The sequence below is a fragment of the Astatotilapia calliptera genome, chromosome 7 (assembly GCF_900246225.1).
Source record: "Astatotilapia calliptera chromosome 7, fAstCal1.2, whole genome shotgun sequence".
NCBI lineage: Eukaryota > Metazoa > Chordata > Actinopteri > Cichliformes > Cichlidae > Astatotilapia > Astatotilapia calliptera.
Window position 1 is genome coordinate 16,850,839 of NC_039308.1, and position 23,006 is coordinate 16,873,844.

At 39.3% G+C, this 23,006-nt stretch overlaps 2 protein-coding genes across 4 annotated transcripts; one reads left to right on the forward strand and one right to left on the reverse strand.

The window, feature by feature from the left end:
• Positions 1 to 98: 98 nt before the first annotated feature.
• On the reverse strand, positions 99 to 1,947 carry dnlz (DNL-type zinc finger). Its single transcript, XM_026176904.1, has 3 exons — positions 1,537 to 1,947; positions 1,307 to 1,446; positions 99 to 328 (listed from the first exon to the last, which is right to left on the reverse strand). The coding sequence occupies exons 1-3, from the start codon at positions 1,855 to 1,857 to the stop codon at positions 175 to 177; spliced, it is 615 nt and encodes a 204-aa protein (XP_026032689.1). The 5' UTR covers positions 1,858 to 1,947; the 3' UTR covers positions 99 to 174.
• A 3,850-nt stretch (positions 1,948 to 5,797) lies between these two features.
• Positions 5,798 to 21,748, forward strand: lrrc8aa (leucine rich repeat containing 8 VRAC subunit Aa). 3 transcript variants are annotated; one of them, XM_026173413.1, is made up of 4 exons: positions 5,798 to 5,979; positions 11,964 to 11,999; positions 12,760 to 14,884; positions 17,104 to 21,748. In XM_026173413.1, the coding sequence occupies exons 3-4, from the start codon at positions 12,770 to 12,772 to the stop codon at positions 17,377 to 17,379; spliced, it is 2,391 nt and encodes a 796-aa protein (XP_026029198.1). In that variant the 5' UTR covers positions 5,798 to 5,979; positions 11,964 to 11,999; positions 12,760 to 12,769; the 3' UTR covers positions 17,380 to 21,748. The 3 variants fall into 3 exon arrangements, with proteins under 3 accessions (XP_026029198.1, XP_026029197.1, XP_026029200.1); XM_026173415.1 differs by lacking the exon at positions 5,798 to 5,979 and adding an exon at positions 10,705 to 11,183; XM_026173412.1 differs by lacking the exon at positions 11,964 to 11,999.
• The last annotated feature ends 1,258 nt before the right edge of the window (positions 21,749 to 23,006 follow it).

Genomic DNA, 23,006 nt, shown 5'->3' on the forward strand with positions numbered 1-23,006 from the left:
ACAGTTAGTTGTTGGATTTATACTTCCAGCACCTTCTTTTGAAAGCTTATCATGTACACTAAAATGATCAAAATGCACGATGAAAAAAATCAAAGAAATTTCAAAAAATGCGATTTTATTAATAAATTAAATATAGCAATTTTACAGTATAAACATTACAGTACAAGCAGAGCGTTATCGTTTTTCTGGATCACTGCTAGACTCCTCTGTGTCTTCAGCACACTGTGGCTTGTCTTCTGTGGACTGATCCATCACTATCTCCAGAGCAGCACCTCCTTCAACCCTCTTCACTGTCTCTCCTTTGGCAGCGAGGATTTCCTCAATGTTTCTGAAGCAAAAGACCAACACTGAAAATTATACTGAAATATACTGCAGCAGCAGTCGTTGGCTGAAACAGAGATATCAATTACCTGCTGCGATTCAGACACGTCGCAGATAATATTTTATGATGTTGCTGTTATGTTAAACAACACGTAAGAGTCGGTATTAAAAGTAAAAAAATAAATAAATAAATCAGACATTACTAATTACTGACTAATAAACTCACCAGGTTAATCTAATAGTTTTACAATTATATTGGTGTTTATACATACCACTAAAGTAATATAAGGCGATACAGTCATGCAGTTAATGCTGATTCATGGTGCTTTTTCAGGCAGACAAATGATTGTCAGGTACTGGCTCTATATACAGTAACTCCAAGGAATAGTAGATACTAGTAGATGGATGCTTCTCAAGTGGTTCCTACAGCGGACGGATCCACATTGATTTGGCACAGATTTTGTGCTGGATGCCCTTCCCTCCACCAACAGAGCCACTCTGAGGCTCTGTTTGTCTGTCTTCCAGTATCTTATACATGTAAGGCAAAATATTTAACCACTACACAACAGAGCCACTCCAGGGAGAAAACTAAATCTTTTCGACTGATTTGTTTTTAATTATTATTTTACACTCACTTTGTATGGAATCTTATATATATTTGTCTGTACCAAAAAATATCTTTACTGCACACAAGAAAATAACTTAATATTAAAAACGTTAAAATTACCCTACAGAGACTTTGTACTGTACACTGTTGGGCAAAAAACATCAAGAATGAAATTCATGTTTAAGGCTAAGTTAAATCATCCCCTCCTTCTTGCAGCAGAGAAGACTGCTTCAAAATTATTCTGGGATGCTTAGCATTGTTTTATTATTAGATCAGACGCTCTAATCACATGAACCGCAAATACTGCCAGATTAAAGGACCCAATTACACCCTCGGGATGTTGTTTTGAATCAGTGAGGAGTCCACGGCACTACCAACCTTTTCCCTTCCAAGTCGGTGAACCATTTGAGGTTATCGGCTATGATGTGGCGATTCTTGCATCCTGAACACGTGACTATGACGACACCTTTGTGGTAAGCCAGCTTAGAGATCTTCTGCATGGATCTGGTGGAGCAAACCTGCGAACAGGACACAGTCTGCGTGTCATATACATGACTTTAAAAGAAAAAGTAAACAAAAACTACCTCAACACAGTGTGCGTGCGCTACCTTGCACGTGTAAACGAGGTGATAGTGTGTTGACTGAATCTGTCCCAATGCCTCACTGCTGACATTCCGTGAAATTGAGAGTCCTCGGTAACTACCGAAACGAGGTGTGCACCTGTAAGCGGGTGACAGAAGACGAAAACCTATGTTGTCCTGTGAAGAGAGCAGCCCTGTCCCGCCTGTCCCGGCTGTGGTTGGACAGTGAGCCACAGCACAGAGTCTGCGCAAAACTGAACGGTTACGGTGAGACCAAAGAGAGCGGCTGACCGCTCGCGCAGTGCTCGAAGAATAACTGAGTGTCAGACACTTCTGTAAAAACAACATTTTCACGGCTGTATTCAAACGGTAAAAGTCCCTTTTCAGTCGCAGATGAAATTGCTAATGACTTATCAACGTGGATGTTGTCGCACTCTGATGACATCACGCACCTACATTTTCAAAATAAAATGAATAAAATGATTTATTTTTCCTACAAAGGCCAGCATATTTCTAAATGAAAGCCGTAACGTGAAATTCTTTTGGAGACATCTCAGTTATGTTTGAGATGTGTTTAGTGTGTTTCTTTGTTTTTTTATTTACAATAATAAGCTGACAACAATGTTCACAACCTGGTCATCTACAGGTATTTTTGTGTAACTATTATGCTAATTCAGTTCAAGTTAACTCAGTTTTATTATTTATCAACAAATCACAACAGCGAGGCCCTTTTTACGTTAAGGACCGTGGGAAGGAAAAACTTCTCTTTAACAGGAAGAAACGTGTCTATTTTATTGTCTTTCCATAAACCCCATTACGGATAACTCCATATTTTTATAGTTTATCTTCTCTACCATTTACTTGAAGTTCTGTAAATCTTTAAGCAAAAAAATTCACATATCCCAAGAATTTCGTTAATTGAATTTGAACCAAAATGTTAAACTAAAGATACAAGTGATCTATGGAATTATTTTTCTATCAATTTGAGAAAATAATTTCATTTCTGACTTTTGACAGAAAAATAACTCCACAGCTATCCAACATTGTGTTCTCTGATAAAATGAAGATTTAAATAGCCAATTCAGCAGCACAGACAAACAGTCCAATAGTAAACAAGTATGTAAACATAAACTGAACATTTTAGTTTTCCTATCTTTCTTTCTTTCATCATATCAATTTGTTGATAAATGCCTTTAATAGCTCTTCTTTCCTTTAACCAAGATAACCTGAGAAACATGGATTTTAGTAACTACATCACATCCACCTTTAACATTTAAACACATGCATTTCCACGCTCATGTAGCATGTTGCAGTTTTTGCTTACAATGACCTTGACCTTTGACCACGGAATTATAATCACTCAATCCAGCAGTTGGTGTCCTACAGATATTGTGGTCATATTGTGAGACTGGGACATATGGACATCCACACCTCAACCTGCAAGGAGGAGACATAAAGAAGTATTTACTATAAACAAGATGTTAGTTTAAAATAATCAAATATTAAGATGCATATGCATTAAAAACATTGAACATTAAACAGCTGTAAATGAGTATCAGTATCAGTATCATCAAGCTTTATTTGTCACAAGCAGGTTGCCCTGCAGAAATGAGCTGTAAATATAAGTAACACTTCTGAAACACAATGAATTTGTGATATGGTCTATGTCCACACCTTACTTCCTGATAGACCTTCATCAGTCAGTATAAACAAATACTGATTCTTTTCCTGCTGTGTTAGTCCCGTGTTAGTATGCTTTACTGTAGCTGCCGATTTCATGAGCACGATGCATTACTATATAATAAACATCTCAGATGTCTATTTATTCAAACTACCCCAAGCTGGACCACCTAGCAGGTTCAAATTCTGTTTGCATACACTGAAGGAAATTCTAACAAAGTTCAGCTTCTCTGGCTAAGGAGCTAAACCTGCCAAAAACCTACCACAAAGCCCTCCACAGCAAAGGTTGTTTTTCATTTATGACAGAAAAAATAAAGTTTGAATTGCATTGAATATCTGGAGAGGTCAGGCATTTCTGTGGAGTCACTCACATGAGGGTCAATACAGTCTTGAATGTCTCAGATTCAGATTTTGCACCTCTGGGATGGCCATTGTTTCACAAATCCAGAATCATATATCATATTATTAGCATTAACTGAGTAGTTCACAGACACTTTTCATCACCTCATTGTTTCCCAAGGCTTTAGTGGGAATTGAAGCGGTAAGGACACAATGTATAACAAAACCTTTTACAATGTTCCAGTAGGTTGTGGCCAAGGCTGCTGCAGGCCTGTGGAGGTTAATTGAATGGCAATAAGCACAAATGACAAATGCACTGAGCTGTGTGGGTTAAGGGAAAGGTATGGATGTCTTAAAAGTGGAACTCTGTGGCACACTGTCTCTGTGATGGGTCCATGTGCAGTTTCTGGGTGTTATAGTTCTTTGTTACTGTGACAGAGCAAGCACAGGGCTCACTTGTATGACTTGTGATACAGATGAACTAAATAAACACATTTCTAAACTAGAAGGTTTTAGTGCTGTGAAAATTTCTTATTTCATACTTGTCACATTTGTCACAAGCTAAGTTCAGTTTCACTAACTTCACCTAGGCCTGATTACTGCCAGACCTGTTGAATCAAAAAATCACTTAATAGTGACAAAGTGAAGTAGGCTAAATAATCTCAAAACCCAACACGTTATGCCACGACCTAAAGAAACTCAAGGGCAGCTGAGAAAGTCATTTTCAGTCTGGAAATGGATACAAAGCCATTCAAAAATTGGATTTTGTATTGTCTCAAGTTATCTTTGTCTGATATTAAAATTTATTTGATGATCTGAAATATAAGCCTGACAAATATGCAAAAAAAAAAAAAAAACCCTAACAAATCAGAAAGGGGGCAAATACCTTTTCACAGCAAGTATTTACACCTTAAAATATATTATCTCTAAATGCTGTTTGTTTATTAACATGTTATGGACTGTACTATATGATATTCTGCACAAATGATCATTACAGGGAGGATTCATACCTTATTCATAAGCCCTCACTTTAGGCAAACATGTATTATTCAGTGGGAACAGTTCCATCTAAAGTTTGATTTGAAGGCTTTTTGCATCTGTTCTGAAGTGAATATATAATGCTTGGAATGAGGTTGAGCACATTTCTGATAATATTTAGACTTGAGGTGCCCCAAAGTCAATCTGGGATGTGGATGAACAGACACAAGCAGCCCAGTCAGCTTAAAAATTGAAGAAATGTGACAAGTTCATCTAAAATTTTTGGAATGACCTACCTAAACTACCATAAATTCATGTGCAAGTGTACCAATGAAATTAGATGCTGTATGTGGGGTAGTTATTAAAAATGTATGCACAGTTCCACCGTGCAATCACTGCAGAGATTTGTGGAAGAGCCGAAAGAAGAAATTGCTGGTGAATGAAGATGAGTGTGATTTTTTATTGTTGTTGCTATTTTTAAACCCTTAAAGTTACTGTAAATGTAAAAAAAAAAAAAAAAAAAAAGGGGGTTAGATCGCGTAAAGTATTGATTTGAATTTTTTCACTGTTTACATTTTTTTAACACATTTATAACTTATACAGTTGTGTTTTGTTTGTCAATTAGCAAAACCCTTCTCTTTTATAATTACAGGACATTCTGACCAATGAGCAATGTGTAATTTTACACATTTATTTCCTACAATTTACAAGCCCAAACAAATGGACTGACAGCGTTTTTTTTATGTACCAAAGGAGCCCTTCTTTATCATGTAGAAAAACGAAAAGATGAATTGCACTTTTTATTATTATCTTAAGATATGTTAAGTGTGTAATTACAATTCTTTACACTTACAGAAATGCAGACTTTCACTGGCCCACTTAAGTTTAAAGAGGGCTGTAGTTCAGTTCAGTTCAATTCCGTTGTATTTAATTTTATTTCTATTCTATTCAATTCAATTCAATTTTTCAATTCAATTTTATTTATATAACCCCAAATCACAACATTTGTCTCACAGACTTTATACTGTAAGGTAAGTGTGGGAAGAAACCTTTTGACAGGAAGAAACCTCCAGCAGAAACAGTCTCAGAAGGGGCAGCCATCTGCCGCGACCGACTGGGAGTAGATATATAACTAACCTATTTATCTAATTTAATAAAACTTAAAAAGGAAAGCTAAAAGAAAATAGGGGGAAACAGAAGTGAGAGAGACAGAGCGAGAGTGAGATGAGAGGGTTGTGCTTTTATTTTGAAAAACTGTATAATTTCGTACTTTCCCCCGTCCCTGCTCGGACAGAGCTCTTTGTGGGAGCCGACGGTCCCGCACCGCTCTAGCCTTCTTGCGGGTTTCTTCTACCGTAGCAGCATAACGGGGCTCCGGCCTGATGTCCGAGCTGCCTCAGCTTCTGAAGCCTGTTTGAGAAATGTTTCACCAGAGTGCGGAGGAGGCGAGAGACACCAGCTTTAGCAAAACAGGTGGGTCTTTTGTTATTTTTCAGGGTGTTTGGTATATAACCAGTTAGCTGCCGCAGACTGCTAACTGAGCACCGACATGAGACATCGTTTCCCGTCCCTGCTCTGCTGACTCTTGCTGTGGAGAGGACCACCTAACTAAAGGTCGCTCTGGGGGGGTTGGATTACATGTAATTTTATCCGACTGTGTTACCGCCTCGGATTGATTTTTTTTAAGCTAATGAAATATTCTCGGTCCTGCTTAAATGCATTTTTGTCCATAGCTAAAGGCCAGGCGAGGTGTTCTGGGATTTTTAGCGCAAACAGTTTTTTGCTGATAAAACACTGAAGCTATAAACAGCAGATTAAAACACGGAAGTTTTCCCATCAGCAGCCGCAAAGCATGTGCATGCAGTGGAAAACAGGAGAGCTCTGTTTTGTAACTCGATGTTTCTCGGATATTAAGTTCATAAGGAGCTGTTCTTCTTCTCATTTTTATTACTACAGAGTCACAAAATACATGTAAGAGCTCTTATGATTTTATCGCATTGCTGTAGTAATATTGCCATTGGCAGGCTAGGCACACAAATATGGTTAGAATGATTAATTTATAAGATCAGGATATGTCTTTATAAAGTAGTTTTAAACGGTTTATGTCTCAGACCTCTCATTACTGTGAACATGTGTGAGAGCATGACATCACTGGTGTACATTCTTTGTGAGTCAGCAGTTGTTAGACCTTGTCCTCTCCATCCCTTGATTTGATGCCCCAGGGCTGGGCAGATGGGCTGAGATCGGAAGCTGTGATAATTCTGCTTTGTACAAATGGGCTGTGAAGAACGATCTCAAGTTTTTGGCCTGAATTTCTTTTCTTTTCATTTTCTTTTCCGCGTTCTAGGCAACAGTTTTGTGGTCAAGGACCTCTTTATAAAGTGTGAGTGGATTGTGGCTTTAGAAAACACTGTCACTGCTGATATGTAGTGCTGATGTAGACTAGCAACTCAACTGCCCCCTAACAGCCTTATGTAGACTTTTATCAGGATTTACTAAGTATTAGCTAAAATGGAAAAATAATAACGGGAAACTAATCAATGTCTTTGACTTGCTGGATCCAGATCACATAGTTATGTAGTTATTGCCACATAGTGCTGGGAAGTGCTGGAATTGTTATGTGCAAGGATCCTCCTTTGAAAAGCTAGAATCAGACCAAGGTAGGATTAGTCGGAGCAATCGTGGCTCAAGAGTTGGGAGTTCGCCTTGTAATCGGAAGGTTCGAGCCCTGACTTGGACAGTCTCGGTCGTTGTGTCCTTGGGCAAGATGCTTCACCCGTTGCCTACTGGTTGTGGTCAGAGGGCAGCCTCGCCTCTGTCAGTGCGCCCCAGGGCAGCTGTGGCTACAATGTAGCTTGCCATCACCAGTGTGTGAATGGGTGGATGACTGAGTGTGTAAAGCGCTTTGGGGTCCTTAAGGACTAGGAAAGCGCTATACAAATACAGGCCATTTACCATTTAGTCTTTTCATATATGATTTCTCACCTCATTATCTTCAAATGATACATTATTTGTACCACACAGTGTCAAAATATGGTGGAAAAAAGCTGATTTTCGTCGCTTAAAATTGATATTCAACTCCAGCACATTTGGAGCAACAAGCCTGGACTGGATGCTGTTGACACAACCCTGAGATCTGGGTGTAATACTTTCAACAACTGTGAACTGATGAAGGGATCCAAAACACGCTGTTCCTTAGTCATCTCTGCTGTATGGCACGTGATAACAGGGCGTAGAAGACGTTAGTAAAGTGATGCTCTCTGTTGCTTTGGAGGTCCTATAAATGTTTGCGGCACTTAAATGGAAATTTGTGAAGTAGTTGCCAAGGGAATATTGAGAGATGTTTCAAACACAGAGGAGTTTATAGCGTGTATCAATCTAAGTGAATGTAATAAAACTTCCTGCCTGCAATAAGTGCTGGCAGCACTGGTATCTGTCCATCTTTCTGTCCACATGTGTACAGTTGCAAGAAATTAACCAGAATTAATTAGTTGTGATGTGGTCTTCTGCTAAGTTACGCTAATAGGCCGTCATAATCTTAACTGGAAAGACACAGTCATGAGTGAGATGTCATTACTGTGCAAGTGTTGTACCACACCTCATTTCTTTAGGGGTGGCTTCTAATGATCTTAGAAGCCACCCCTTCTAACAAAGGTATGTCTACCTTTGTTCTTCAACACTACCTGATATCTCACAGGTAGCTTTCTTGTAATTTCTATGGGTAGTCTTCAGGAATAGTTCTTCTGGAATTACATGCAAAGCTCTTCTAGGATGTTTGCTGGTATTGCATCGTGGATCAAAATCTAGGGGCACTTTTGTGCTTTCATAATTCCATTAGTTTTGATAAGATTCCCAACACCCCTTGTTGAAATGCAACCCCAAACCATGACTGAGCCTCCACCGTGTTTTGGCTGTACATACTCCCAGTTGTACCTCTCTCCTGACCTCCTCCTATGACACTTTGACCCCAAAGCTTCAAATTCATCACTCTATAAGACCAGCTGTCGCTGATTTTTAGCTGAGCTCATATCTACCTCAGCTTTTTCTCCCTGTTTCCCTTCCTTAAAAATGGCTTCTTTGCTGCATTTTTTTTTTTCATTTTCGTATACTGCAAAATTATTTTTATGCCTGAAACTTCTTCTTTTGTCCTCCACTTGTGCAATTTCTTCATGCTGACGTATGCCAAGTTTTTAGCTAATGGCTATTTGGCAATCAACTTGGAGCAAAAATAGTAACGAACTGTCGAAAGATGCAATTTAAAATGAGTTTGTTGCTAAGACACAACACTCGTTCATCCCTTGAGTTAGGTGTCTTGTTTATGCTTGTCAGTGTTAAGTGAAGTAAATAAACAAATAAATGAAAATAATTTCTCTAAAAATACTCAGATACTCAATCAATCAAAAAGCAGCCAGTTAGTTAAGAAAAAGGTTTTGAAAAACGTTCAGAAAGCCTGGAGAATTGTTGCTCATAACCACTTTAAACAGTTACAATAAAGTCTGGCTCCTTGGAAGCAACATTTAAAGAAATTCGTGGTGGCTTGAGACATGGGCTTATCTGTATTTTTTTTATATGTTTTGAATCAGTGTCCTGTTGTATGACCCAGCCTTTCAAAATCTTCTGCTCGTAGACTGCTGAATTAAACACAAAAATTAAATTCAGTGTTTTCGATTGGAAAGTCTTCTGAACTTGTAAAACAGCTCCAACCCATAATGCTACCTCCACCCTGCTTCAAGGTTTGGATTAGCAGGCATTTCTAATCAAATATAATATTCTACAAAGACATCCTTCCAACATACTCCTCTCTGACGACTGTTGTATAGTTGTGGCAGACTTGTGATATGCTAGCTTTGCTGCATTATTTTTTAAGTTCTATTTGAAGGTTTTTGACAGCTCTCACTGTATTTGGCTTTGCATGTGCATTACCATCCCTTTTGGGTGATAGTAGTGTATTATATCTTTGCAAATGCCAGTAAAAAAAACCAAGGAATTATTAAGGCATAAAGTATCTCATTTTTTAATTACTATTTGAATATTCAAAAATCATATCAGCTTTTAAATATCCAGCCTAGTTGAGTTGAGCTTTTAGCCTTAGTATAGAGTGCCCTTTTCCCTCAAAGTATGTTGTTTATCTTTGCCAACAAGTTCAACTTTGTCTCTTCTGTCTACTAAAAGTTTCTCCCAAAGGTGTCATGTGCACATTCAGTGGGGTTCAAATCACATTGGAGACATGCTGTCCATCGTTAACACCATCTTGTTCAGTGTTTTCTCATCATGGACACATAACAAAGATTATAGCACGTTTTTCTTTTTCCTTTTCTTTTTATTTTGTTATCATTTTGGGGTTTTTCTCATCTCTTTCACGATTACATGCTGTGCTCTGCTCTTTGCACTACGCACACTCTTGTCCTGCATGTGTACATTGATGATGACCTTAAGTCCTTAGAAAGTCCTTCAGTCCTTTATTTTTTTAAGGTCTTTGGAAAGTTGTTGGTATTAAAGTATGCCTACCACCAAAAATCTATACTAAGGAGCAGTAGGGAGTGGCACCCATACGAACCTGCGACTTATTCCTGTGGGATTTTGAGTTTAAGCCCCACAGGAAGGGTTTTTTTTCCCCTCACTGGAGTTCATTTAGTTTTTGGAGATTAGCTGTCAGATATCACTTAAAGCTACTTGGGGTTGCTCGGGGTTATTTTAAAGGAAAGTCCATTATATACTGCAAAAGAGGCATGTCCATTTGTTTTTGTGACAAACCAAATGGACACTAGTGTCCTTGAGGGAAATTATTTCTGGCTCTGTAATACACTGGCTGTTTCGGTGGTCAGGTTCACCTGCACTTCGCCTGCACAAAGGCATCTCTGTTTGAGAAAGAAAATCAGGAGAAATGTACTGCGGTAACATAGCAAACAAGAAAGAACACAGTCACTATATTATCCTGTCTTGACCTTTTTTATTTTACACCAGGGATAGTGACAGGAAGTCCTTAGTTCCTCAGAGAAGTCCTTGGTTGAAATTATTAGAGGGATGATTTTGGAGAAGTGTAGTGTGGTTCAAGGTAAGCTGCTTGCAGACTGGTGTTTATTTTCCTGTGCCAGGATGAAGTGAAACAAACCTCGGATGTTCTTTTGAATTAAAGATATTAGTGGTACATTGTGACCTCACCGGATCATCCATTATTATTGTTAGGGTTATTTCAGAGCCTGGTGTGAAATTCTTGGAAGATCTTGGCAATTAGTTTATGTTACATGGAACTTGGAGTTTATATGAGCTTATTGTGGCAAACTTGTGATCTAAGCGACACACCAATGACTTCAAGACACGAAAGTGAAAATATGCAGCAGTTTCACTGTATTGCAAAACCAGAATTTCCATCTGTCACATTTTAAAGTTGAGCATGTCAAATGCTTTTGGGTTTGTCATGAATCTGTTGTGGTACAGGGAAGTGTACACTGCATTGGAGTCAAAGATAGCCTGTTGTGGAATAACACCATCTGACTGGTTACAGTTAAGGGTATTGTGGCAGCTGTTGGGGTCTCAGTGTGCTGTAATTTCTGTGTTAAAGCAAAGCAGAAGCCTAACGAAGGAGGCCAACAGCGACTCCGCTGCCATTCTGGTTTGAACTGGATAAAAAACAATGCGTTTTTGTGAGGACTTGCGCAGCTATCTTCTTTCATAAGGTAGGGGGTGGTTGAACAAACAGGGAGATGCAGTTTTTGTTGTTTTTGATTCTTCCTTACTGTTATAAGAAGAAAAATAAGTAGTACTATTACAGTTGATTTGTTTCTTCTTCTACTATCAGATTTGTGTCCACATGAAACTGTATTTCTGTGTAGGAGGTTATACTTGGGCTAATATGATCCTTTAAAACATCTTGAATTGTGAAAAAAAGCTGCTTTGACTGCTCTATTTTTTTATTGTTCAGTCTATTGTTATTTACTGTTTGAAAAAGATGCCTGATTGTGGTTTTTACACACATACTCAAGCCTCAGGAGTTTTTCACTTTGGGGGATTTGTGTTTTCGTGGGACCAGCAGCAGCTTTGTGTTCAGTAATGGGTTTAGCATCCATTTTCAAGTTGTTTTTCTTGATTTTAATTTAAGTATTCCTGCTTGTTTGGATTGTTCACTTTTTGGGGGAAAACAATCAGGAAATTTGTTGGTTTTGCAGGATTTTACATAGCTTCTTGGGAGAATACATTCCTTCGTGGCCCTTTCTGTAAGGAGTAACATGTTAAAACGTATTCATTCTGAGAAAGGGCTACGTAACAGTACAGGTGGAGACACCGAGTCTGTATGAACATGCCTGCTTCGGGGTCTGTGCTGCTATTGCCTCTGCAATGTGCTGTGTCCCATGCAAGATGCTCAGAGGATCTTTTGTTTAGTTGTAGGACAAATAGCTATCAGAACTATCGTGTTTTGTGTGTTTCTAGTCTGGTAACCTCCACTTCTTTGCTCATAGGTGCGTGTTGGGCTACATCAGGATAAAAGGCAAATTGTAAGTTAGTGCTATTTGTGTGTGTGGCATTTATTAATTTGCTGTCTGACTTTTTAAAATATTCACATCAATATTGACATAACATAAGAGCAAGAAGGCAAGACTAAAGCAAGCTTCCTTCCAATTGTGCAGTGTAAAATGAAAGGATTGTGTTTATCCTGCTATATGAAATGGTGATGCTATTATGGTATCCATTTAGTACTATTTTCAGTGCTGTGATATTCTCCAAGACACATTGTGGCAAATATGTTTGATTGCTGTTGGGAATATGGGTTTTCACTGTATAGATGGTTTAATAATTTGAATCATATTTCATGCAAAAAAACAAGACATCCAAACATTTGCTTCTCCAGTGCACCATCAGACTCTCTCTGGTTTATGTATTTGTAAATTGACTGTGTCATAGTTTTGGAGTGTAATTTGTAAATGTATTCTTTCAGGAAACCATAGTGGACATTTTTCACTATTTCATGGCATTTTAGAAATAATGAATGACGAAATAATTAGAGGATTAATTCCTAATGAAAACAATGGTTGGCTTAATCCCAGAAACTGGCATAGAAGCTATCAAAGAAAAACAGCTATTCAACTGGATTTCATAAGGAAAAAGCTTAAAATATTCACAGTCAGCTGCCAACAGGCAGGAATAATATTTTGAGTGTAATTTATACAAAGTTTTGCCCCAAAGCATTAAGGTTTTCAAAACACAGTTTAACCTAACATGTCATGAACTAATCCTCTGTTGTCTCTGCTTTTTTAGATAAACCATCATGATTCCCGTCACAGAGCTCCGATACTTTGCTGACACCCAGCCAGCGTACCGCATCCTGAAGCCATGGTGGGACGTTTTCACAGACTACATCTCAATCGTCATGCTGATGATTGCGGTGTTCGGCGGGACGCTGCAGGTCACACAGGACAAGATGATCTGCTTGCCTTGCAAGTGGGTCGTTAATGACTCGTGCGAAGTCATGCCCATGCCGAATCTGACCACCCACTACGCACCGGAACCCAAAGGCATTCAGTATGACCTTGACCGACATCAGTATAACTATGTAGACGCAGTCTGCTATGAGAAAAAACTACACTGGTTTGCCAAATATTTCCCCTATCTGGTGCTACTCCACACTCTAATCTTCCTGGCCTGCAGCAACTTCTGGTTTAAGTTCCCCCGCACGAGTTCTAAAGTGGAACATTTTGTCTCCATCCTCCTCAAGTGCTTCGACTCCCCGTGGACAACGAGAGCTTTGTCTGAGACCGTGGTGGAGGAGAGCGACCCCAAGCCTGTGGGGAAAATGAACGGTTCGATGGACAAGAAGGCCTCAAGCGTGAGCGAGGATGTTGAGGCCAGTGTGCCCATGCTCCAACGAACAAAGACCAGAATTGAACAAGGAATTGTTGATCGCTCTGAAACTGGAGTTTTAGATAAAAAGGAAGGGGAGCAGGCCAAGGCCCTTTTTGAAAAGGTTAAAAAGTTCAGAATACATGTAGAGGAGGGTGATATAGTGTACCGCCTTTACATACGTCAGACCATTATCAAGGTAATAAAGTTTATACTGATATTTGGCTACACAGCCCACTATGTAAAACACATCAGCTTCAATGTGCTGTGCACAGAGAATATTCAGAATCTAACCGGGTACAGCTCGTTCCATTGCGCCCATCCGTTAGCAACTCTTTTCAGGATTTTGGCCTGTTTCTACATCTCCCTGGTGGTGGTTTATGGACTCATCTGCATGTACACTCTTTGTTGGATGCTCAGCCGCTCCCTGAAACGATACTCCTTTGAAGCAATCCGTGAGGAAAGCAGTTACAGTGACATCCCAGATGTAAAGAACGACTTTGCCTTCATGCTGCACATGATAGATCAGTATGACCCTCTTTACTCCAAGCGCTTCGCTGTGTTTCTGTCAGAGGTGAGTGAAAACAAGCTGAGGCAACTCAACCTGAACAATGAGTGGACACTGGAGAAGCTACGGCAGCGTATCACCAAGAACTCCCAGGAGAAGCTGGAGCTGCACCTCTTCATGCTCAGCGGGATTCCAGACACGGTGTTTGATCTGATTGAACTAGAGGTGCTCAAGCTGGAACTTATTCCAGATGTTACTATCCCTCCAATCATCGCCCAGCTTTCCAACCTAAAAGAAATGTGGCTCTATCACACCCCGGCTAAAATTGAGGCTCCAGCTCTGGCCTTTCTAAGAGAGAATCTGAAGTCCCTCCACATTAAGTTCACTGATATCAAGGAGATCCCATTGTGGATCTACAGCCTGAAGAATCTCAGAGAGCTGCATTTAACCGGGAACCTGAGTGCTGAGAATAATCGTTACATTGTCATCGATGGGCTCCGAGAGCTCAAAAGTCTCAAAGTGCTACGGCTTAAGAGCAACCTCACTAAGCTTCCCCAGGTGGTAACGGATGTGGGTGTGCACCTTCAGAAGCTCTCCATCAACAATGAGGGCACCAAACTAATGGTGCTCAACAGCCTGAAGAAAATGGTCAACCTGACTGAGCTGGAGCTCATTCGTTGCGATCTCGAACGTATTCCGCACTCCATCTTTAGCTTGCACAACCTGCAGGAAATCGACCTGAAGGACAACAATCTGAAGACGATAGAGGAGATCATCAGCTTCCAGCACCTGCACCGCCTCGTGTGCCTGAAGCTGTGGTACAACCAGATTGCCTATATCCCCATTCAGATCGGAACACTCACCAACCTGGAAAGGCTCTATTTGAATAGGAACAAGATAGAGAGGATCCCCAGCCAGCTTTTCTTCTGCCGCAAGTTGCGCTTCTTAGACCTGAGCCACAACAATCTGACCAGCATCCACCCAGATGTGGGCTTCCTCCAGAACCTGCAGTATTTTGCAGTGACAGCAAACAGGGTGAGTAGCGAAGAATTTCTTAAATTATTCATTGTAAGGCAAGGCAAGTTTATTTGTATAGCACAATTCAACAACAAGGTGATTCAAAGTGTAGTAAAAGTTATCAAGTTCTCTCATTCTGCAGTCATGTTTCCACCCCTTTATCTTTCTCATAGATGTCAGTAAGGTTCGCTTAAAAAACCCGATAAGTTGTTGACAGAGGTCAGCCATTATAAATATCTACATGTTCTTGGTGTAGAATTATGCCTTTGAAGATAACAGTAGGAATGTAGTGCTTCCCATACAAAGACTTTACTTAGGTGGACCACCCAGGTATATTGACAGCTGTCCAAGTCTTTGTCTAAGGGCGCTTTTATAGTTTGTTTACGCTGGTCTAAATTAGTTGATGAATTTGTAAACTTGTAGCTTTTTCCTGTGGTTTGGCTTCTTTTCACACACAAAAAAATCCAAGTGAACTCCAAGCGGACCAAAATGTGTCATTGCTATGTATTTATTACAAAGTGTATATGGTATTATTTGTATAATGTGTCACTTTTCTCCACAAAACTAGCCTCCCTCACTGTGTTAAGGTGGCAGATTATCATAAACTTGGTTATTTTTCATTAACATGTTCAATCATGCTAAAAATTCACAGTTGGATTGAAGCCTGTGGTTTCTGATGAAGGAGATCATTTAAGCTTTAACTCAGTTATTTGCTTTGGGGCATTTCATTCACATTTGTTTACTGTGAGAATTTAAAGAAACACTTGGTGAATTCTCCTGATAATACTGTTTTGAACACTGAGCATGCATACAGCATCATGTGTTTTTCAGTAAAGGTTATTATTACTGCTGTTTTACTAGACTTTCTACTGCGCTTGCATGCTGAAAATAGCTTCCAGCAGGTTTGTGTGCGGCTACAAATAGCTCCATTAAATGGGGTCCTTTTGATGTTTTGGGCTCTCGGGGCCTCTTTTCCTTAAAATCCTCTTTAAACTTCCAGCACATTATCTATCCAAATAAAAAAAAAGGTTTTTAATGTTTAGAAGTTTTTAACAGAGTGTGACTGCATTGTTGTTTTCAAACAGAGGTTCATGGTACACAAAGTAAACTCAAGTCCTAAATTTGTTCAAACCTTTAAGTCTTTAGCAGACATGCACAAATTGTGAAATTCTTTGCCTGTATCACGTTCTGGTGGTTACATCGCAAACCCACTGTTATTTTATTGTTCTAAATATCACATTTGAGTCAGATTAAATTCCAGTTTTACGTAGTATTGGGTGTTTGCTCCATAGTGTAAATCGCTGGGTCAATTCAGAATGGAGACTAGCCTCTTTATGGGGTGGTGTCAGGAAGGGCATCCTGCGTAAAATTCGTAATTAGATGTAAAATTGTTCTGTCAACCCGTAGCTTTATTGTTGAGTGCAAAACCCATGGGACGTGGGAATGTTTTTTTTAGCTAAGCTTCGAAAGACCTGGTTGCATACATTGATTGGTCAAACACATGAATGTAGTATCAGGGTAAGATTTGAATAAAACATCAGCTGTCTAAACATCAGCTGTGCTCTGCTCGGTTGATCCTGAGTAATAGTAAAAATTTCTTTGTTAATAGCTAGCACTCCAGCTACCTAAACTAAGCTGGTTAAAAATGCACACAGTAGTTATATTTAGTAGAATTGTGTAATAAGGCTTTAACAAAAGTTTACAAGTAATCTAAAATGATGCCTAGATTCTGTTTACTGGTGTGATACTCAACTCTCAGAGCCGGCATCCAAGAACAGCTGAAATTAACCAAACCTGGCAAAACATTTGAACCAATCAAGTCACATTTAACTCAATGCTGTTTTGGAGGTGGCAGCAAGAGATTGCTTGTCTGTCGCCAATACAGATGCTTTATTTTATGGTTATCATAATTAAAATAACCCAGCTGTTTAAAAGTCTTTTATCTCGTTATTAACCGTCTTTAAGTTGCTATAGTAAATGTTGGATCTGCTCATAGCAGTCACCAAAGTCGATACTGGCCTGCACCGTGTTCACCCATATATAACTGCAGGCCTAGATTTAACCTAGTTTTGATTTTGTTCCTGTGATCCTGCCTGTTTGTCGTAGTTTTAATTGGTTAGCATCTGAAATTAATGTGATCTACAACTGAGCTGCTTATTATGTGAAACATGTTTTGCTTAGTAACTGCCTCAGCAGGCCAGGGTAACTGCAACCTCCTCCTTTCCTCTCCATTTCAGATTGAGACGTTGCCCCCAGAGCTGTTCCAGTGTAAGAAACTTCGTACTCTGAATCTGGGGAACAACTGCTTGCAGACTCTACCGTCACGTTTTGGGGAACTGACCGGGCTGACTCAGCTGGAGCTGCGAGGGAACCGTCTGGAGTGTCTTCCGGTGGAGCTCGGAGAGTGCCGACTGTTGAAGAAGAGCAGCCTGGTGGTGGAGGAGGACCTGTTCAACACGCTTCCCTCAGAAGTGAAAGAGCAGCTGTGGAGGGCCGATAAGGAACAAGCCTGAGCCGAACCACTGTGGACAGCTGCAGAGGAGAGAAGTTTGATCAGAGGAATGAAGAAGCAATGAAATTTTGTGAAACTTTGAAGGAGATGCAGCAGTTCTGGCCCAACAGGCACAGGAAAGTGATGGCTTTTGGAATTGTCTCATGCCTGCCAGTGGAATAATCTCATAACCTAGCTTGGCGATGAAAGGTGGTTTGGTATTGTGGCCTTTCAGTGTTTCATCCAGGTGATGTTGAGTATGCATGCCACAATAGGAACTGTCCAAAGCAAACCCGTTTATTTAAACTTGCACGATTCAACCTTGCCAGTGATCTAAATGTGCTGATTATCACTACTTTACTATCAACAGGAAATATGCACAGAAGAGTGTTAGCCTGACGTTCTCTGGCCTCGAGACTGAAAATCACCTTTGAGTTTTATACGGTTATATCTGCAGATGAGGTGCAGCGTGCCTCACTGTGCTAGCAGATGTAATCGAACAAATGACAGCGCAACTGATAGCCGATGTGTTGAGGCATGAAGCTTCGCCGTGTTGTTTTTCCTTCTGGCTTTCTTTATGCTCGACTTACTCTGAGGCATTTTTTTTTACGTAGACAAAATGACTTGATGAAGATTAGCAAATCATCTCACGGGTGATCTCACAGCTTAGGCCTTAGCTCAGAAAATGAACTTCAAAGAAACAAAGCTGTCAAATATTCAGTGGAAACAAATGGGAACACACTCTACAGTTCAATGTCTAAATACCCTGCAGTTGTTAAACTATAACATCAGTCTGTGAGGCAGGCTGTTTGTTAACTGCATGGGAAGTTATGGTGGACAAATCCATCTTCTTTCTTTGAATCTTTCTGTTTCAACGAGCATTATACTTTTTTTTGAGTGTGTTACTTTATCAGATTTAATATGACACCTTGTAATGTGTTGGGAAAAGGCCAAGAATTTATTTTGGTGTACTTTTAAATTGTACCATACATTAGCATTATGTTTGGGCCTGTGAGAAGGGCTGTTTTATTGTGAATATTGGAATGCAATGTTATGCACAATAGACGTGTAGTTTTGGTTTTGCATTTATTTTAAAAAGAAATTGTCAAAGCTATACCCATATTATTGTTATTTTCTTTGCTATGTTGTAATTACATGTAATTATGTGAGGTTAGCTGTCCTTGCATTACAAGTCACAGCGGATTTCTTTTGGTTTTGTTTTGTTTTGGGTTTTTTAGTTAAAATATATGGAGCATAGATACTGCTAATCACACATCGAGTAGATAATACACTTAAAAAATGAACAAGAATGAAGGTACTTCTTTTCTTTATTCCTTTTTTTTAATGCGCCATATGATTTATGAAGCTTTAGTCAAGCTTTACATGTGTGGGACTCCCAAAGGAAATGAACTTCAGATGTGATAATGGAAAGTTTAGATACTTCCTGTTTGAGAAGAGTTGAGTCAAGCTTCAAAAGCAGACACTTATATGTAATCTGTTTATCTAAGTGACAGATGAGGACAAACAGGAAATGGAAGAGTGGAGAAACATTTAGATCAGACAACAGAAGGGAAACATTTGCAGAGAGAGGGAGAGAGAAAACGAACATGCAATATGTGATTCCCACCATCTATGGACCAAATTAATGTAACATGCGTGGTTTGCTTGAAACACTTTCCTTATTAAGGCCTTTGGATTTAATAGCATCATTTGGACTAATTCTGCCATGTTCACCCCAGCCAAGCATCTCTTGCAGCTAATATGGCCTTAGATTTTACAAGCTTTATACCCCAGGAATGATTGCAAACATCACAATCTTGGCTCGTTTTTTATTTCTTGTGCTGTAAAATGTATAGCTGAAATATTTAATGTGTTTGTTTCATGTGTACCGTATTCTTCCTACCTGCTGTTTTTCTCTTTTGATTCAAGCTTTTTAAAGGAAGGTTAACTCTAATGATACAATTATACCTTTGTTCACGGTATATTTTGTTTACTGAGGCCTTGACTGAATCCAAATGTCCTTGTAGGGGGAACTAGTAAAGCGCTCCCATGCAGTATTAAAAGGCACAAATAGGAGCTTTAGCTTTATGTGAGCTGACGAGCAACTAGTGCTAACATTGCAACAGAGATTGCAGATGGAAGCAAAAAGGCAATAATGCCAGAGAAACAGATTCATCCACAGGAAATCTCAGCTTTCCTGGAAAGGATTGAATGCTTAAATTGAATTGCTTGCATACTGCGGGATAAACGTGAGCAGTGCCAAGTATGCGGATAGGGACTGTTGGCCTGCCGGCCTGCCAATCAATCCGCAAAAATAGGCAAGTAAATAATATAGTAACATAGAAATGTGTATGATGTTGGGCTATAACTGGCAGTTTACTCTGAGTTAGCCCATCTAGTCTGATTATTGATTGTTATTATTTTTTAAAAACAATGTATCATGTTGTTCTTCATTGTTGCCAATACGTAGCGTTCCTGTTATTGCTAATTAAGGTTTTTATTCCAGGAAAGTGTCACTTTCAAAGCACTAATAACTGGCCTTAGTCAACTTTAGGTTGTCTGTAAAGCTTTCTGTTTGCACACAGCACTTAAGCAGTGTACAGTGGTACTAATGGCAGACAGGGCCCGGCTGATATTAATACCGATATTTGGTGACTTAAAAAGCCAATACTCCAATATTTTTCTTTTCTCTTTCAAACGCACTAAACATAAACAAATTCTCCTGATGTATTTTATGCGTCGTTATTTATTCACCTCCGCTCTGCTGGGATCAGGCGGCTGTTGTGTTTGCGTCGTTCCAAACACGCGTTGATGAAAGGGAAGTTGCAGACTGCCCTCCGGTGGACAATCTATGCAACATCAGCACTCATGACATGGTTGAAGGATGTTTCTCCTGTCTCTTCTTTTTTTAAAGTTTTCATTTATCAGCAACACTGTTGTAAATGCCAATACCGATACATTGGCGATTAGCTAATATCGGGCAATAATATTGTTGTGTTTTAATGGCAGACTTTAGATTTACAAAGCCCTGGTTGCTTGATTTGATCCCAAGGATAACAACTGTACGCACATTTTTTGTTATAAAATTTTAGCCTTAACATGTGGGTCACATCATTAGTTCTGGGAGTTCAGACATATATAAAAACCTAAATTATTTCCTAGTAGAGCCTGTATAGTCAGTATAACTCGCGAAGATGGATGGTGCTCATTCACACTCTCTCACACTACTTTGTCAAAATTCTCATGAATATGTTTTTATCTGGGAGTTTGTTTGTTTTGCGTGCGTATGTTTGGACACATACGCACAAATATTATGGTGACGAGTTGCCTTGGTCATTTTTGTTCTGTCCTTTGAGCTGTGACTCGGCTCTACAGTCCTTCACCGTCATGTCCCTCTGAGTCATGCGTCTAATTTTCAGCCCACTCCCTTTTCTGTTAGTGAATCAGGTGAAGGTCCGAGGAAAAGGTCAGTCAGACATTCCCACGAAACCAAAAGGAGGAAGTTTTGATGACTCATACGTGCTCCTTGGTTACAAGAAAACTCTAGCAGTTTCAGATATAGTCTCAGCTCATTTTCACCCAAACACATTAAGTCAGTGCGTATAAAAGCTTTTCTTGTTTTTGTTCTTCTTCTTTTTTGTTATTTTCCAGCTTTTCCCAATTCCTTTTGTGTGTTTCTAAATTATGTATCACTTAAGCAATGTTTGTGTGAAGCAGCGTGACTGGTCAGTTTATTCTTGCTCATAATCATCATTCATATTGCTGCTGGTTTCCCTTTGGACACTGCTGTTTTTGAATAAACAAAACAGGACTTCACAACTGAGCAGAAACGACTCGACAATCTTGACTTACTGTAAATGGAGGTGAGCTCACCCTCCAGTGTGGGCATTGTGTACATCAGTATATCATCTGTTAATATTTCCCAAGATTGTACATTTCCAGACAGTTTCATTTCCTTTTCATCGCCCTAGATTTTTCTTAAACTGCCGTGGTTGCATTATATTTCTGCCTGTGTATGGAACATAAATCATGATTGTATTTGCTCTGTACAATTCATCTCTGTATTCTGATGCCTGTGGATCAGGGAAAACGGTTCATTTCCATCCATTTCATTTGAAACCATGTGTGCGTTGATACTGGAAGGAACGCTTTTAAACCTAAGCAGCGATCACGTTAAATGTAAACTAAAAGTTGGATGGACGGACTTGTTTCACTCAGCACTGTCTGTATCACAAGGCCTTTTACTAATTGTTGCCAAGTGGACTGAACACTGGCTTTTTAAGTGGGACGTCTGTAACAATGGACAACTGAACTTTGCCTAATGTTCAGGCTCTCCTTTTGTACCATTACAATATATGAAAATAAAATAAAGTTAAAATTCTGTTTCTTGAGTGCGTTGATGATTGTTGGTCAAGTCCTGAGCGCTATGTTTGTTAGACCTTTGCTACTACTGACATCTGACTTGCCTTTCTCTTCCTCGGAAGTGGAACATCCAGAGTATGCAAAATCATTTTTAGCAGCACACTGTGCACCCACTGACTAAGAGAAGGACAATTTGTTGTCAGTGTTCGCCCTTTGCTGCACTTCTTGGTTGAGATGACCCTTGTTTGTATCCACTCTTATATTTTTTAGCACATTGTAAGTACAGATTATAGCAGTTTTCTACTTTCCAGTCCTGTTAATCATCTTGTGATTCTTTTAGAGAGATGTATTAGAGTAGAGTAGTTGTTCTCAGTTTATTAAGTAGAATTACGGTTACATGCGTACATGGCTATATTCAGCAGGGTGGGAATCACCAGACACCCCATGATACTTCACTTATAATACAGTATTTTGCAGTTTGCAAAGTATTGCAGTAACATATAAATTATGTCTTCAAAGTTAAACTTTTTCAATATCTGTTTTATTTAATTAAAATGTTTTAATTCATTTTACATTTTTTATTTTAAAAATGTAAAATGAGACAGTCAAACACACCAACACTAACAAAAAAACTAATGTTGCCATATGTAGGAGTCCGTCGGCGAACAAGTTGAATGAGGTCAAGTTGGCAATTGCGTGAAATGTTGATATTGTGATAAATCATCAAAGCTCACATTTCTTTTGCTGTCTAATTCATATTTAACTAATTTATTCAATTTTCGCTCAGCAGTCTTTCCGTTCTAAAGGAATACAACCAGAATACAACCAGCTGGCAGCCAGCTTGACAAAGGGCCATTCAGACTGATGGCGACATGTTGGTAATCTGTCTGCATTCAGAAATAAGACAGCAATTATTTTCAAAACTTCAAAAATTTGTCTGAGAGTAATTGCACGCAGTCCAAGTCAGACTGCAGTTGTTAAATGAAATGCAATCATCAGGCAGCCACCGAAGGGTTTTTTATAGATGGAAGGAGGCTCATGTCCTACTCGTGTGACTGAACCGTCTGCTTGCTCTGAGTTAGGAGGCAGCTTTGTAACCCGCACCTTGACATTATTGAACAAATGTGGGATCATCTTGACAGAGACTGGAAAAAGAAAACAGTCAACATCCAAAGAAGAGCTTTAAATGTCCTGCAAGGAACCTAGAGAAATATTCCAGAAGAATATTTAAAGAAATGAGAAGAAAAGGATAAATGTGGTCATACCAAATATTGAATTTCAAACTTG